Here is an 18,356-nt window from a genome sequence, read left to right as displayed (position 1 = left end):
GGTCCCCAGGGCAACAGCAGAAAAAGTATCCAGGAAGTTGTGAGCATAGCAGCTTCTCATCACACCCCTCTGCTAAAGCAGAAGGGCCAGGTGTGGGTGTTTGAAAAGCCCTCTAGGAGATTCTGATGTACATTAAATCTTGAGAACCACTGGGTGACCTCTTGCCTTATTTGGAAACAGTCTGAGAAAAGAGAATCCTTCACAAAATTCTCCCTTATCTTATTGAACATTTGGCTAGGAAGTGGTCTAAGAGAGCATAAAGAATAATTCCTAGATTTTACAGATCAGGAAACTGAGGCCCAGAGATTATTAATGGCAACTAAAATCTGGAGCAAAATGTTTTCTGGCATCAAAACTGAGATCCTTGATACAGAGTAAACACAGCCAGGTATTATTTTGCATATTTGAAATCAAGTTTCACTTTTACAGGACTTCCCTGGTGGCTCAGAGAGTAAAGAATCCATCTGCAATGCAGGAGACATGGGTTCGATCCTTGGACTGGGAAGATCTCCTGGAGAAGGAAATGGCAACCCACTCCAGTATTCTTACCTGGGGAATTCCATGGACAGAGGAGCCTGGTGAGCTATAGTCCATGGTGTCACAAAGAGTCGGACATGACTGAGTGATTAACACTTAACTTTTACAGGGTCCCATGAATAAAAAACCCTTTCTATTTATTAAGAAATCCAGATGCAGCTGTAGAACCAATCATAGCTAAAGGCTAAGTTGAGATATTTGAAAGTGTTCTTGAGAGAGAAAAAGCCTTATTATTTTAGTGAGTAAACCGAATTCAGTGGCCAGAAATATTAGACTTGGCAATAGATTCAAACCAAAGCCAACTCTCATTGCTCCTTAACCAGCCTGAAACTAGAACTCTTTCTCTGCCCAGTCCCAAAAGCTCCTTGAGAGGATAAATCAGTTTTGCAGGTAATACTCTCAGCCCAGAGTAATGGCTAAGAACACGTGCTTGTCTTCCTGGGCAAGTTACCTCACTTCTCTGTACCTCAGTTTCTCCATCTACTTCAGAGGACTGTTGGGGGAATTAATAATATATTGCATGTAAAGTTGGTAACACCCTGCAAGTGCTCTAAAAATGCTGCTGCCAGTGTCACCACTATAAATATAAGCACTCGCATCACCAAACCCACAGTGTGGACTGTTTACATGCTATACCTCACTTATGAAAAATGTACCTCTACCAAAAGTCAGAAAGCTATTTCCATTAAAACTGGAGTGTCTCCACTCGTCCCACCACACTGCTTTAACATGATGCCAAATCAGCAACAAGGAAGGGTGAAAGGCATCATTAGTGCTCCAGTATAAGGGTCTCCAACTGTCCTATGGAGCAGTCCAATCTTCACTGAGCCACACAGCAACGTGCCCCAACAACTGAGCAACCAGTCACAGCTGATCTGAGGCCCCCAATTAGCTGGTACCTCACTGTCAGAGAAGCTTTCCTGCAAACATCCTCACCCAAGGAAAAGCTTCAGAATATCTTATAGTAGCCTAGCAAGAATTTTACAGATAGAGAAGGATAGATAGTACATAGTTTTTCAGCTCCATGTGCCTAGGGGCAAAGGCTTTGAGAATAGCTCTTTAAGGGTAAAATACCCTGTTACGTCTTTAACCTTGTGATCAGATCTAAAATTCCTTACCCTGCTGTGAAACTTGGCAGTTCGATAAGACTTGGGCGACAGATTGTACACCGTGTAGTGGTCAAGATGTCTGGAATCCAAAAAGCTTCGAATATCATCAACCTGATTCCTGAATCCTATGTCAACACTGTCCAGAGGAAAGGACATCACTGGGAAGGTTAACACAGAAAGAAAACAGGTTAAACAGGTCTGCTGTCACAATGGGCCCCAGTTGAGAGCTGAGCCACTGAGCGGTTAATAAACGTGAGGAACTTACCAATAATTCTGGAGGTAACATAAGTGAAGTCTAAATCTCCCTTCGTGTAGCTAAAAGCAAGACAGGAAAGGGCATTCATTAAAATGATCCAAATATCCCAAGATCTCTCTCTCTCTCAGCCACCTGCGCATCATATCCTGGGACACTGCCATCCAGGAGCCATGTTTTGATTTCCCTCAAGGCCATCTTCTCTCTAACAAGGAAGCATTGCTTACAGAAGACAACCCACACCCTCAGAAGCACACATCTACACCCCAAACGGGGGCACCCCAAAATCCTTTGTAGATGCCACTTCATGAACAGAATCCATATCAGAAGAGAAAACTGCTTATTTATTAACACTGATTGTCTCAGCCTCTTCACCTACAGGAAAACAGTTCCCGTAAGTGTCAGCAGCAAGGGGGTAGAAGAGGAAGTGACGGAGGAAAAACAAAGGACCCTTTCTTGAGGCCTATAAGGTGTTAGATGGAAACTGAAGATAAAGGATAAAATTATATTTGAACAAAAATTAAAATGCTGATTAATATATTGGACTACACACATGGATTTCTGCTTTAAAACCACATTTTGTAACTAAATGGCAACCCACTCCAGTATTCTTGCCTGGAAAATCCCATGGACAGAGGAGCCTGTTGGGCTTCAGTTCATAGGGTCACAAAGAATCAGACACAACTGAAGCGACTTAGCATAGCACAGCACACTGTAACTTAAAAGGACCCTCAGTTCAGTTCAGTTCAGTTCAGTCGCTCAGTCGTGTCCGACTCTTTGCGACCCCATGAATCACAGCACGCCAGGCCTCCCTGTCCATCACCAACTCCCGGAGTTCACTCAAACTCATGTCCATCGAGTTGGTGATGCCATCCAGCCATCTCATTCTCGGTCATCCCCTTCTCCTCCCACCCTCAATCCTTCCCAGCATCAGAGTCTTTTCCAGTGAGTCAACTCGTCGCATAAGGTGCCCTGGAACTTTCTAATTCCTAATATTAAAAAAAGAATTCATATGGCCCGCTTGTAAAAGTTTCATACAGGGGGAGGGTAGGGAACTTCTCCCAGTAAATAAATTTTCAAGGGCTATTAAAACATAAAAACACAATTCTGTTTTGAATACAATCCATAAGTATTGCTTACTTGGATTGCATGTTCATTATTATCTCACTTAATTCTTGAACCACTAAAGACATAAATCTTAGCAGAGTATAAAAGTAGAGCTCCGAGAGGTTAGTTAATGTGCCTTAGGTTAACAAGGGCAGGTACTGCATTAAAATCCAGGATGATGGATTTGAAAGCCAGGGATGGCAACCACTATCCTCTAATGTACCAGTGAGCCAAGTTCTCCTAGTCTGTGCTTGCAGCTTCTCAAAGACTCAATCTGATGACTTCAATGGCATTCCTCAATCAGACCCCATGCAACTGCATCACAAAATTGATAGTCTTTGAGCCAGATAAGCAGTTGGCAGGTAACCAGATCCTCTGGGGGCACAAAGTCCATTAACGTAAAGGGAAGAACACACATACCTGGTAACAGATTGTATAACTCTGGAAGACGTGTCTTTGAGAGTGTCTTTCAAGTTGTCCTTTAGGTTGCTAAAGAGCCTCCCTGCCCCTCCTTTCACCATGTCAAAGAGACCTCCGCCATAGCTGGGCTCCATGTCTGGAGACGAGGCACCTGCCAACGGAAATCAGAAAAAGAGGCAATAGCAGAAAAAGAGGTAATAGGTTTCCCAGGTGGCTCGATGGTAAAAAAAAAAAAATCTGCGTGTCAATGCAAGAAATGCAGAAGACATTTCTTCCTCTGGGTCTGGAAGATACCCTGGAGAAGGAAATGGCAACCCACTCCAGTATTCTTGCCTGGAGAATCCCATGGACAGAGGAGCCTGGCGGGCTACAGTCCATGGGGTCACAAAGAGTTGGACATGACTTAGCAACTAAGCACACGTACGCGCGCACACACACACGTGCGCACACACACACACACAAAGGAAACCAATCTGTTTGTTCCTGGAACATACACAGATTATCTTTGGGAGTCTGGGACAGATATTTCTGCAAGTTATGTCACACTCCCAGAACTTACTGACTGATCAATAAGTGCTGCTGCTCCTCAAAGGAGACCAAGGAAAGTCCTTCCCCAAGTCCCAGAGCAGAAACCCCCAGAGCTGCACATCTAATACAGTAGCCACAGGTGCCAACTGAGTGCTGGAAATGTGGTTAGTCCACATTGAGACATGCTGTGAGTATTAAATACACACCCAGTTTCAAAGACAGTGAAAAAAATGTAAAATATGCATTTTTTACAATGATGACATGTTAAAATGACAGCATTTTAAGATATACTGAATTAAAGAATATACTATTGAATTAATTTTACCTTTTTTTTACTTTTTAAAAAATGTGAACATTAAAATATTTTAAATTGCATACATGGCCTGCACTAAGCTTCTATCAGACTGTGCTGAGGAAGAGCAGCAGTCAACTGAGAAGTGAGTTCAGGGCCTCCCCTGGCCATTGATAGGGTTCACAGTGCTAGAAGACTCCTTCCTTGGCTATCCCGTAAGGTAAAAATTCAATTCCATCCTGGGAAAATACCTTCTGAAGGGCCTTTATAACAGCTTTTGGGCCTGAGGATGCATAGAGGTCATCATTGGTGTTATCTGCCCAGTAGGTCAGGTTCCCCTCCCTGACATTTCCATAAAATTGTCCTTTCTGCTCTTTGTGATTGGCTCTAGTCCAGAGTTTCTCAACCGTGCTGTGTGTGTGGTGGTGGAAAGGGGTGGGGGTGTGAAAACTGTCCTGTGCATTGTAGGATGTTCAGCAGCACCCCTGAGCTCTAGTGACTAGAGTTCTCTCAGGAGCATCCCCCAGCCCCAGTTATGACAGCCAAATATGACCCTGTTGTTGCTGTTCAGTCACAGTCATGTCCGACTCTTTGTGACCCTCATGGACTGCAGCATGCCAGGCTTCCCTGTCCTTCGTCATCTCCTAGAGCCTGCTCAAACTCATGTCCTTTGAGTCAGTGATGCCTAGACATTGGCAAAATTAGCTTAGTTTGAAAACCCGCACTCAATGATACATGAGTGGAAGTGTTATGTATCACTTTCAGGATGGAGCACTGAACTGTTAGTTCTCATTAGTTCTCACTCTCATATTCTCTCTCTCTCTGCACAGCAGCTGGCAAGGTCTGAGACTGTTTCCTCTATCCAGGACTCCTGGGGCCCAGAGTAAGGAGCTGGTGGCACAGTCTCAATTGATCCTTGATGAATATGTGGCATGAATAAGGAATATCCCTTTATGATTAGAGCTACCCTGTTCCCATTTGGGGACTGTTTCTTACTATAGCATAACTTAGCTTATCAAGAATGATATATGAAGGAAGTAGGAATATATCAGTAGGAATAGTGAAGAGGAAGCTAATATAAACAACAGCCAGGCAGGTTGTTTAGACCAGCAGGTATGAGTCTGAGTTCCTCTCACCTGGGTTCTGGCCCAGCCCTGCTATTCCTAACTGTAAGAACTTGGGAAGGCTTTCTAAGCCTCTTTCTTACTGTCTATAAAATTGGGATAAAAATAATGCCTACTTCATCAGAAAACATTAAATGAGTGTATCTTAAGCTATTAGCATGTTCTGTTCCATCGCTCAGTCGTGTCCGACTCTTTGCGACCCCGTGGACTGTAGCCTACCAGGCTTCTCCGTCCATGGGATTCTCCAGGCAAGAATACTGGAGTGGGTTACCGTTTCCTTCTCCAGGGGATCTTCCCGACCGAGGGATCGAACCCGGGTCTCCCGCATTGGAGGCAGACGCTTTAACCTCTGAGCCACCAGGGATAATACCTACTATATTAAGGAGTCAAGAGATTTCAGCTATACTATTTTTATGCTGCACCCTGAAATTCCAATGTTGATATTTTTCATCTTTGTTCACTTTTCAACTGCATGATGACAAAGGGCAAGAATGGCATCTCTTCTTTTTTTTAAAAAAAAATGCAATATTTGTTGTATACTTCAAAATATGTTAAGAGGATAGATCTCTGGATCTCAGATATAGTAGAACACAGGAACTTATTTAGCTTACAGGGGCAAACCTCTGTAACTCTGACTCTGTTGCTGACTAAGTTTCCCTTCATACCTCCCTCAAGACAGGGGGATGGATGCACATCTGTGTTCCAACCTGATCAGTTATTTTAAGTGACAGGTAGATACATGCATGTGGACAATGGTTAAATGTGTCCGTGGAAAGTCTGGAGAGAATATTTTAAAACAAACAAACAAAAGAAGACGGATCTCATGTTAAGTGTTCTTACAAAACGAAAAGCAAGCCACACAAAAGAACACAGGAAAATTTCTGGAGGTTGTGGTAATAGTATCATGACTATATGCATAAATCTATACTCATCAACATGTATACATTAACTATGGTGATGTTTTCTATATCAGTGATACCTCAATAAAGCTTAAAAATTAACTGCCAGAAAAAGGAAAGTTGGAGGAGGAATTTATAGATGAAACTATCTTAAAAGACCAATCGACCAAGTACAATGCATGAAACTTAATCCAAACAAACCATAAAAAGTTAATGACAATTCTCCAGTGGTTCAGTGGTTGGGACTCTTGAGCTTCCACTGAAGCGGACACAGGTTGGAGCCCTCATCAGAGTCAAAAAAATTACACAAATAAATAAAAACTTAATGACATTTATGGGCAATAAGGATTTGAACAATTAACTGGGTATTCAGCATTAAGGATTTATTGTTAATTTTTAGGTATAATAATGATATTGCAGTTATATTATATGTAGTCCTTATCTTTTAGAATACTGAAATATTTATAAATTTAAAATTGCAGTGTTTTATATTTTTAAAATAGAGAATAATAAAATATTCATGTAATAAAACCCTGAATTGTTAACATATATGGCACTATTTGCTAGGTATTATTTTAAACATCTTACCCATGCTCACTCATCCCAACAGCATACTTATGAGGTAGATAATATTATTTTTCCATTTCATACATCAAAAAAACCAAGGCACAGAGGTTAAGCCACTTCTCTAAGCATATACAGCTCATTGGCTAATAAGTCTTGGGCAGAGTTTGGGATTTGAGCCCTATGCAACCTGGACAAATGTATCCCTCTTTCTTCTCCTAATACTATCTTTAATTTAACATTTATCATTCCAAATAATTTCTTTAAACTTTTCTTACATATGTAGGTATCCATAGGTAATACATTAATATTGTTTTTCATGTTTTCAAACTGCACTCTCCTTAACGCTTAGTATGGTCAGACTTTAACATTTTTACCAAACTGGTGAATGAGACAACATCTCCTTTTGGCTTTATTTGTGGTTTCCCTAATTATCAGAAGAGGAGGTATCTTTTGTTGTGTTTACCGGCCAGGCAGTTGTTCTTTAAACCATACTTCACTATATCTACTAAACTCCGACGAGCTGTAGGAGTTCAAACACATACCTAAAAATACATGCTGACTGTAATACGCTTATCCCTTGATCACAAGAGCTTTTGATGGCCAAGTCACCATTAGCCATCTATTTGAAAACAAGGCTCTATTAGAAACTGCAAAGAACGAGCAATGAACAGACACATGAATAAACACTTGTAATGTCTACCACTTACCGAGTTCTCTCAAGAACTAGAAACTCCACTTGGACTTTTATGTTAGTACTGTTTCATGCCGTGGGAGATGAGGAGGGTGTTTATTATCCCCATTTTAAAGGTAAAGAAACAGAGGCTCAAACAGGAGTAGCAACTCACCTAAGATCTCAGCTAATGAGCAATAGAGCCAGGGATTCAAGCTCAAGTCTGTACCATTCCAAAGTCTATGCCACTTCTACCATTTCACACGCCTCCACAGCTCCATTCCAGTCCACAGTTTCAACAGCTGTATTCAGGAGGATCCTCACTTGCCTCACACACAGCCATCCCTCTCCAATTCTTTGCTCCTCTCCACCTCCCACATGTCTGCCTTTCATCTGGCTGCTCTCAGCAGCAGCTGTCCTCCCAACAAGCCCTCTCACAAATCACTGCATCTGTCAGGCCAACCAAACCAATCTCATTACTCCGGCAGCTGAGCCTCTGTCGCCCCTGCTGCTTCACAGCCCTACATAATTGCCAGGAGCCAGTCCAATGAGCAGCTCCTCCTAGGGGAGGACTAGGGCCACAGATCTAAGAATGTTCTCTTGTGTTCTGCTTCTCTAAGAAAAAGGGAATATTACTTCCCTTTAAACACACTCACACATAAAAAACCTGTATCGTGTTTTCACTTTAAATACAGCAAGGATAGAGCAACATATGCTTCTAAATCCTCATTTCCATCCCAAGTTACCATTCCAGCCTGAACACCCTTCTCATATATTATTGTTCTAAAAGATGACACCAAATTGATTATTCAGACCTCTCTCTGACTCTCGATTTCATGCTGGAATAGAACTCCAAGACACCAACCTATTAAAAGATATAAATATCCTTGATTATCTAAAAATCAGGCTCTTATCATCACTCAGGCTGCATGCTCTGTTCATTAGAGCCTTGGAACCCTGCAGAAACCAGAATCACTTGGCAGAGCTACAACGTCTGAAACCTCTATATACCCAAGTTATATGTCAAACTAACCAGGACACAAAAAAGAAAAGAAAGACACTATCTGACATTACAGGGCTTTGAGGAGGGTATTTTGGTTTTCCCTAATGAGCTATATGAGTGTCAGAAGCACGGAATCTCAAAAGGATTTTGGAGACTCAGCTTGTTAAGAGGAAAAGCAGAAAGTCTTCGAAAAGTGACATAACAAAAAGAGAAACAGTGACATGCAGAAGAAAGACAGTGATCAGGGGTCGACAAACCACAGCCATGGGCCAAACCCAGTCTGCTGTCTGTTTTAACACAGTCTGTGAAATAAGAATGGCTTTTACCACTTTTAAACGATTGGAGAAAAAAGTCAAAAGAGAATCATGTTAAACACAGTTAAAAACTACATGAAGGTTAAATTTCAACATTTATAAGTATAGTCTTAGTAGAATACAGCTATAATCATTCATTCACACACTGTCTATGGCTTCTTTCATGCTACGATGGCCAAGATGAAGAATTGTGATGGAGACCTTATGGCTCATAGAATCTAATGTACTTACTATCTGGTCCTTTATAGAAAAAGTTTTTTAATCCTTGCACTAAATGGTTGAAAGATTCTGAATTCTTAGGAACCCAGATCTTGCCACCTCTAACGCTTTTCTAAATGCTTCACGTGAAGAACACACACTCTGGGCTTAGAAAGAGTCTTTGGAGATTTGAAGGTCTAAGAGGGTGGGAGCGGGGAGGTCAGAGTTGAGAGAGCATGAGAATGCCACCCAAGGAGTCCGGGTCTGCGCCCCTAAGGCTCCAGGTAGAATCCTGTTTTGTGATGTCTCTTCATTTTAAAATCTAATCCCACCCAAGATAAGCATGAGAGAACTGCATTTTGCCCCCTGTGTCATTTCTAAGGATGTGATAAACAAGTTTTTCTTGGGATTCCTAAAGTTTAGGAAAACTAGAAACAGCATCCTATCTCTCCCAAGTCATGAGAACTCACCATGGCTATGACTTGACCTGTTCTCACTCACAGAGTGACATCAAATTTATCTCTCCTGGGAGATAGTCTCTTCCAATGGGTCTATTAGTCAGCTGTTTGCTCATTTACTTATACTAAGTATCAGTCCGAAAAAGATTTGAAATGATCTGATAGTTATTTAGAATTTAAAAAATAAATGTATTTTTCAGTTCAGTTGCTCAGTCATGTCCGATTCTTTGCAACCCCATGAACCGCAGCACACCAGGCCTCCTTGTCCATCACCAACTGCTGGAGTTTACCCAAATTCATGCCCATTGAGTCGGTGATGCCATCCAACCATCTCATCCTCTGTCATCCCCTTCTCCTCCTGCCCTCAATCTTTCCCAGCATCGGGGTCTTTTCAAATGAGTCAACTCTTCGCATCAGGTCGCCAAAGTACTGGAGTTTCAGCTTCAACATCAGTCCTTCTAATGAACACCCAGGACTGATCTCCTTTAGGCTGGACTGGCTGGATCTCCTTGCAGTACAAGGGACTCTCAAGAGTCTTTCCAACACCACAGTTCAAAAGCATCAATTCTTCTGCACTCAGCTTTCTTTATAGTCCAACTCTCACATCCATACATGACTACTAAGAAGACCAGAAAAATGTTAAGGCTGGTCTTAACTGCCTTAATGTAACCAGAAATATAAGAAAAGTAAGTGTGGGTATTCTTCATAAACATCTAATTGATTTGTTAGCTGTAGACAAAACACCCTGAGAAACACTGTGAAATAAGAAGTCAGATGTTGACAGAGGCCTTATCTTGGAAAGTCCATAATGCACAGTGGGCATTCCCCATATATGCTTTCACTGCTAATGCAATATATATATATATATTATATGCTTATGACACTCTAGGCTGTGTATAATTTCACTTGGTAACCCCTAAGAAAGGATGTTCCTCCATAAAGTACTGTCACCAAAAAAAAAATAAGGTATGCAAATATTTATGCATAAAGATGTTCACTGAGATTTCAGTGGTTAAAAATCTGCCTTCCCATGCAGGGGACATGGGTTTGATTCCTGGTGAGGGAACTAAGATCCCACAAGCCATGGGGCAACTAAGCCCACCTGCTGCAAGACAGCCTGAGTGCTGCAACTAGAGAAGCCTGCAAGCTGCAAGCTGCAATGAAGACCCAGTGCAGCCAAAAAAAAACAAAAAAAGATGTTCACTGAGGTATTGCTTACAATGGCAAGAGACAATAAAGGATGTATTGTCCCACAGTAAGAGATTGATTGATTATCTCTAAGAATGTAACTAGCTCCGAGTTATTAAATTAGCTATTAACATCACTTTGTAGAAGAGTACAGATGCTTATGACAAAAGGCTAAGTGAGAGATAAAGAGGATACAAAAATGCACAGTACAATCTAATTTTTGCAAAAGAAAAAATATTTGAGTTTAGAGAAAGAATTCAGATGATTTAATAAACATAAACATAAATAATAAACATAAAAGAAAAATTCAAACTTTCTGAATTGCTGGCACCAACCTAAACTCTTATGCAGTGTGTGTGACTCTTTGTGACTCCATGGACTGTAGTCTGCCAGGCTCTTCTGTCCACGGGATTTCCCAGGCATGGATACCAGAGTTGGTTGCCATTTCCTACTCCAGGGGATCTTCCTGATCCAGGGATTGAACCCAAGTCTCCTGCATCTCCTGCACTGGCAGACAGACTCTTAACCACTGTGCCATCTGGGAAGCTCAAATTCTTTATACTGTGCTGTGCTTAGTCGCTCAGTTGTGTCTGACTCTGCAACTCCATGGACAGTAGCCTGCCAGGCTCCTCTGCCCATGGGGATTCTCCAGGCAAGAATACTGGATTGGGTAGCCTATCCCTTCTCTAGGGAATCTTCCTGACTCAGGATTCAAACCAGGGGTCTCCTGCATTGCAGGCGGATTCTTTACCAGCTGAGCTACCAGGGGAGCCCCAAATTCTTTATAGAGAGTATTTAATCTTCACAACCATCCTATGAAGGAGATACTTCAGTTCAGTTCAGTTCAATTCAGTCGCTCAGTCGTGCCCAACTCTCCGCGACCCCATGAATCACAGCACGCCAGGCCTCCCTGTCCATCACCAACTCCCGGAGTACACTCAAACCCATGTCCACAGAGTCGGTGATGCCATCCAGCCATCTCATTCTCCGTCGTCCCCTTCTCCTCCCGCCCCCAACCTTTCCCAGCATCAGAGTCTTTTCCAGTGAGTCAACTCGTCGCATGAGGTGGCCAAAGTATTGCAGTTTCAGCTTTAGCATCCATCAGTCCCTCCAATGAACATCCAGGATTGATCTCCTTTAGAATGGACTGGTTGGATCTCCTTGCGGTATAAGGGACTCTCAAGAGTCTTCTCCAACACCACAGTTCAAAAGCATCGATTCTTCGGCGATCAGCTTTCTTCACAGTCCAACTCTCACATCCATACATGACCACGGGAAAAACCATTGCCTTGACTAGACAGACCTTGGTTGGCAAAGTAATGTCTCTGCTTTTTAATATACTATCAAGGTTGGTCACAACTTTCCTTCCAAGGAGCAAGCGTCTTTTAATTTCATGGCTGCAATCAGCATCCGCAGTGATTTTGGAGCCCAAAAAAATAAAGTCTGACACTGTTTCCACTGTTTTTCCATCTACTTCCCATGAAGTGATAGGACCAATGCCATGATCTTTGTTTTCTGAATGTTGAGCTTCAAGCCAACCTTTTCACTCTCCTCTTTCACCTTCATCAGGAGGCTTTTGAGTTCCTCTTCACTTTCTGCCATAAGGGTAGTGTCATCTGCATATCTGAGGTTATTGATATTTCTCCCAGCAATCTTGATGCCACCTTGTGCTTCTTCCAGCCCAGCGTTCCTCATGATGTACTCTGCATATAAGTTAAATAAGCAAGGTGACAATATACAACCTTGACGTACACCTTTTCCTATTTGGAACCAGTCTGTTGTTCCATGTCCAGTTCTAGACTACCTCAATTTTCCACAGGAGGAAACTGAAGCAAAGACACATCAGTGACTCACCCCAGGTCCCACAGTTAGTAAACCAGGATTTTACTCAGACAGGCTGCTCCAGAGTCCAGGCTCTTAGCTGCAACATTTTCAATTTTATTTTAATATATTTATTTGTTGGCTATGCTTCAAGGCATGTGGGATCTTAGCTCCCCAACCAGGGATGGAACCCAGGCCCCCTGCAATGGAAGCATGGATTCTTAACCACTGGACCACCGGGAAAGTCCAAACTGCTACATTTTCAAAATAGTTACGGCAATTATATCTAAGTGGGAGAATGATAAGTGATTTTTTGTTGCTAGACTATAACTACTAAACTTTCTACAACTTATATTCATGAGGTTTATAATTTAAAATATGTTATATAAAATAAAGACAACAGTCAAGTGATCCAACGTTAAAATTCAGTTTGTCCTTCAATAGATGTAGAGACCTCTCTCCCTGCACATAATTCATAGTAGTTCACAGTCACACAGGAGTTTCTCAGCCCAGCCTGTGAGATATAAGCAAATGTTTCCCATAAGCCCTTTAGTATTTGCAGGCAGATTCTTTACCGTCTGAGCCACCAAGGAAGTAGCCCCTGAGTAGCCCTATATAGATCTTTAACTCCAATCAGGCTGGGAACCTACCACGAACATTTTTCTGTACTTGACTCTGTTTCTAAGACCTTAGACCTACTCCATCATGGTAGTAACTGTCTCAGCTCTGGTAAGATAATCCAGTACATTAAGAACAAGGAAAAGATGGCAAAGGACTCTTGGCAACAATTAAAGTTCTTGGGACATCAGCCTTCCACAGTGGGTTCTTTGGGCCTCCACAAAGACATTTCTACACAGCATCACCTTTCCCATCTCTGGAAAGTCTTTGTCATTCATTTCTAGTAATTATGAATTATTCCATAGTGTTCAGGATCAGCCAGTATAAGGGATAACTGATAACCCAAATTCTGACATGTTTATCTCTTCATATTCCCATTCTTTTGCACCAACGGGGCATTTTCCTTTGTACTAATTTAAGTGCCATAAAACTACAAATGTCCTTTCCTGGCTTCTACAAAGTTGGGATAGATATTCCCAAAACTAAAGAGACCTTGAAGAGATACACCATTAGCCCCTATGCTAGGAAAATACTATTTCTTCTCCTCAATACTTGGCAAGGGGGCAAAAAACCAGTGTCATCACCACAGAAGGCTTTATTATCCTTGTTTTATAGCAGATTCTTCAAATTCTTGGCTTCCACCATTCAAGAAATGGATCACATGGGGATAACAACTAGATATATCATGAAAAAGCTTGCTACCTTGGCTTCTAAAATCAAAGACTGCTTAAACCTCATTTCCAATTCATCTCAGTTCAAGGAAACTTAAATAGGATGGACTTTGGGCACAGAGATATTAGACTGAAGACTTAATTTTTTCACTTAAAATCTGTGTGACTCTACACATGATTTTTCACTCTTTTAAAGCTGCTTCTACCTTTGCAAATTGGAACAAATTAAGAAAAAAAGCTTGCCTACATGTCTCATGGTGTCAAAAAGATCAAATGTGATCATGTATGTCAATGTGATTTTTAAATAATAAGATTTTCTAAAACAATCAGGAATTTTTATTTTAATTCTTATAAATTCAGTTCTCATACAAATGAGTCAGTGAACTGGATTCAGTTCATTTCAGTCACTCAGTCGTGTCCGACTCTTTGCAACCCATGGACTGCAGCACGCCAGGCTTCCCTGTCCATCACTAACTCCCAGAGTTTACTCAAACTCATGTCCATTGAGTCGGTGATGACATCCAACCATCCCATCCTCTGTCATCTGCCTTCAATCTTTCCCAGAATCAGGGTCTTTTCAAATGAGTCAGTTCTTTGAATTAGGCGGCCAAAGTATTGGAGTTTCAGCTTCACCATCAGTTTTTCCAATGAATATTCAGGGCTGATTTCCTTTAGGATAGACTGGTTGGATCTCCTTGCAGTCCAAGGGACTCTCAAGAGTTTTCTCCAACACCACAGTTCAAAAGCATCAATTCTTTGGCATTAAGCTTTCTTTATAGTCCAACTCTCACATCCATACATGACTACTGGAAAACCCAAAGCTTTGACTAGACAGACCTTTGCTGGCAAAGTAATGTCTCTGCTTTCTAATATGCTGTCTAGGTTAGTTATAACTTTTTTTCCAAGGAGCAAGCATCTTTTAATTTCATGGCTGCAGTAACCAGAGGGTTCAGACAAACCTTTTGCACAGCAGGACCCAGAGACCCCACAGAGACTGAGACAGAACTGTGTTTGAGTGTCTCCTGCAGAGATATGGGTCAGCAATGGACTGCTGCAGGGGCAGGGGCTCTGGATACAGTAGACCAGGGTACTGCATAAGCCCTCTTGGAGGAGGTCACTATTACGCCCACCACAGAACCACCAGAACTTACATAGGACTGGGGAAACAGACTCGTGGAGGACACAAACAAAACCTTGTATGTGCCAGGATCCAGGAGAAAGGAGCAGTGACCCCACAAGAGATTGATCCAGACTTGCCCATGAGTGTCCAGGAGTCTCCAGTGGAGGCGTGGGTCGGTGGTGGCCTGCTGCAAGGTTAGGGCACTGAAAGAAGCAGTGTGTGCATAGGACCTTTCGAAGGAGGTCACCATTATTTTTATTACAGTCACCATAATTTGGCCTCAGGTCAAATAACAGGGAGGGAACACAGCCCCACCCATCAACAGAAAATTGGATTAAAGATTTACTGAGCATGGCCCCGCCCATCAGAGCAAGACTCAGTTTCCTCCTCAGACAGTCTCTGCCATCAGGAAGCTTCCATAAGCCTCTTATCCTCCTCCATCAGAGGGCAGACAGAATGAAAACCACAGTCACAGAAAACTAACCAAACTGACCACATGGACCACAGCCTTGTCTAACTCAATGAAACTATGAGCCATGCCATGGAGGGCCACCCAAGATGGACGGGTCATGGTGGAGAGTTCTGACAAAATGTGGTCCACTGGAGAAAGGAATGGCAAACCACTTCAGTATTCTTGCCTTGAGAACCCCATGAACAGTAAGAAAAGGCAAAAAGGTAGGACTGGATTAGAGATAACAAATTTCATAGAAAAAAAAGTAAGTGAAAAAACTGACACACCCTATGCCAAACAAAGGTTTAAGAGTCAAAGCCACCACACTCAAAATATAGTGTTTAAGTCAAAACAGGGATAGGAGTCAACTTCTGCTACTAGCTGGATATATGGCCTATTGAAGTTAAACAATTTATCAGGGTCTTGATATCCTTATCAGCAAACTGGAAGCTTTAATAGAATCTCACATAGGATCTCAGTGAGGATTATATAAGACAAAGTTCTACAAACTCTCAGCACAGTGCCTGGGGTGTTGTGCACACTCATTAAATGACAGCTGCAAGGTGGCTCTGGGGAATGAAAAGAATAAAGCCACGAAAACGCTGTCTCCAGCAGAGTTAAGCAGCCTCAGCAATATATTAAAAAAAAAAAAAGGCCCTGCTGTTCAGTTTCAGGTTTGATGAAGACAGACAGTAGGGACATGTACGACAAGGACAGAATCTCTTTCTAGAGCTTCTGCTACAGCACATGTTAATTCTTCATATTTGATAGTCCAGAATCATGAGTGTTTAACAAAGGTGAACCTCTTTATAGTTCTGGGGTTTCCTCTTCCCACCCTGAAATAATTTGGTACGTAATATGGGAAACAATTATATGCTATTTGCATGACTAATATTCAGGTTCACACAGAATCAAAAATACTGGCTTTTGAAATACTGAAAAACTTCTGTATTATGTGGCACATAACATGAGCTGTGAAACTATGTCACTTGATGACATTGCACAGCACTGGCTCTAGACATAGACCAGTCCGGCAGCTGCTCAACAGACCAAGGGGGCACAGGCCTCGGTGTGTGCAGCATCCACCAGCTTTTCTAAAGGAACTCAGCACTGGCAGGCACAGGTCACAAAGCAGGTAAAGTCAACGATGCTGGCTTTGAGCATCCAAACCAGGAAGGACCCTCAAAGTGCAGCACAGTCCTGACACATCAACAGCACACGCAGGCCTCCTTGTACTGAAATAATGTGCCTCTTTGACAGTCAATTTATCAGGGATGTTGCAGAAAGGACCCAATGCCATTCCCTACATCAAGCCAACACTTGTAAATGGGGATCATCTAGCTAGTGAAAAAGATACTCCAGAGAATGTCCCAAATCCACACAAAAGATGGACATTTGAATGATAATGTTTGCTATAAACACCATCACATAGTAAACAGTTATATGTGCATGTGTGTATTTACTTGTTTAGAGAATATACTTTATACTGTATATTTATATTTAGATATATTTATACTTTATATTTTACAGAATATATTTTATATATATTTATAAATTAACTTATCATGACAGTTATTAAAGATGTTATTATCACTTCTGATACCATCAAACCAGTATATACAATATTTCTGCACCCAGTTTCAGGACTTTGATGGGAGGGGCAATCCCAGCTCCTCACGGAGCTATGAGGCCATAACAGAATCATAGACTCAAAGTCTCAAAGAAGATGGAAATGGATGATTCGTTGAGTCTCTTCCAGTTGTAAAATTCTTGGAGACTGTCATCATTGTAAAAAGGTCATCTGAGAAGCACATGCCCTAGACTAGGTACACTGCTAAGCAGTTTCCATACACTATTAAGAGAGGCCTTCACAGTAAGCCTGGTGGTCCTTGGGAGTCCCACTGAGGAAACTGAGACTTTGGTAAAGTTTAGTAGCCATGGTGGCAGAATGAAAGTGAATCTAGGTTTCAGTTCAGCTCAGTTCAGTTCAGTCGCTCAGTCGTGTCTCACTCTTTGCGACCCCATGAACCGCAGCATGCCAGGCCTCCCTGTCCATCACCAACTCCCGGAGTTTGCCCAAACTCATGTCCATTGAGTCAGTGATGCCATCCAGCCATCTCATCCTCTGTCATCCCCTTCTCCTCCTGCACAATCCCTCCCAGCATCAGGGTCTTTTCCAGTGAGTCAACTCTTCGCATGAGGTGGTCAAAGTATTGGAGTTTCAGCTTCAGCATCAGTCCTTCCAATGAACACCCAGGACTGATCTCCTTTAGGATGGACTGGTTGGATCTCCTTGTGGTCCAAGGGGCTCTCAAGAGTCTTCTCCAACACCACAGTTCAAAAGCATCAATTCTTCAGCGATCAGCTTTCTTCACAGTCCAACTCTCACATCCATATATGACCACTGGGAAAACTATAGCCTTGACTAGACGGACCTTATTTGGCAAAGTAATGTCTCTGTTTTTTAATATGCTATCTAGGTTGGTCATAACTTTCCTTCCAAGGAGTAAGCGCCTTTTAATTTCATGGCTCCAATCACAATCTGCAATGATTTTGGAGCCCTAAAAAATAAAGTCTGACACTGTTTCCCCATCTATTTCCCATGAAGTGATGGGACCAGATGCCATGGTCTTAGTTTTCTGAATGTTGAGCTTTAAGCCAACTTTTTCACTCTCCTCTTTCACTTTCATCAAGAGGCTTTTTAGTTTCTCTTCACTTTCTGCCATAAGGGTTGTGTCATTTGCATATCTGAGGTTATTGATATTTCTCCAGGCAATCTTGATTCCAGCTTGTGCTTCTTTCAACCCAGCATTTCTCATGATAAACTGTGAACTTCCAGATGTTCAAGTTGGTTTTAGAAAAGGCAGAGGAACCAGAGATCAAATTGCCAACATCTGCTGGATCATCGAAAAAGCAAAAGAGTTCCAGAAAGACATCTATTTCTGCTTTATTGACTATGCCAAAGCCTTTGACTGTGTGGATCACAATAAACTGTGGAACATTCTGAA

General features: G+C 41.9%; 1 protein-coding gene across 1 annotated transcript in view; it reads right to left on the bottom strand.

Moving 5' to 3' along the window:
* The window catches only part of DNAJC6 (DnaJ heat shock protein family (Hsp40) member C6), a 180,763-nt gene that overhangs the window by 60,086 nt on the left and 102,321 nt on the right, over positions 1-18,356 (bottom strand). The window contains exons 2-4 of the mRNA XM_055403312.2: positions 3,427-3,577; positions 1,912-1,961; positions 1,656-1,804 (exon numbers count right to left, since the gene is read on the bottom strand). Coding sequence (XP_055259287.2) covers positions 1,656-1,804; positions 1,912-1,961; positions 3,427-3,577 — 350 coding nt within the window. The remainder of the gene's footprint in view (positions 1-1,655; positions 1,805-1,911; positions 1,962-3,426; positions 3,578-18,356) is intronic.

The sequence above is a fragment of the Moschus berezovskii genome, chromosome 4 (genome assembly GCF_049115385.1).
Source record: "Moschus berezovskii isolate FMDL1 chromosome 4, NW_MosBer_1.0, whole genome shotgun sequence".
NCBI classification, from domain to species: Eukaryota; Metazoa; Chordata; class Mammalia; order Artiodactyla; family Moschidae; genus Moschus; species Moschus berezovskii.
This window is presented reverse-complemented; position numbering and strand designations above follow the sequence as displayed.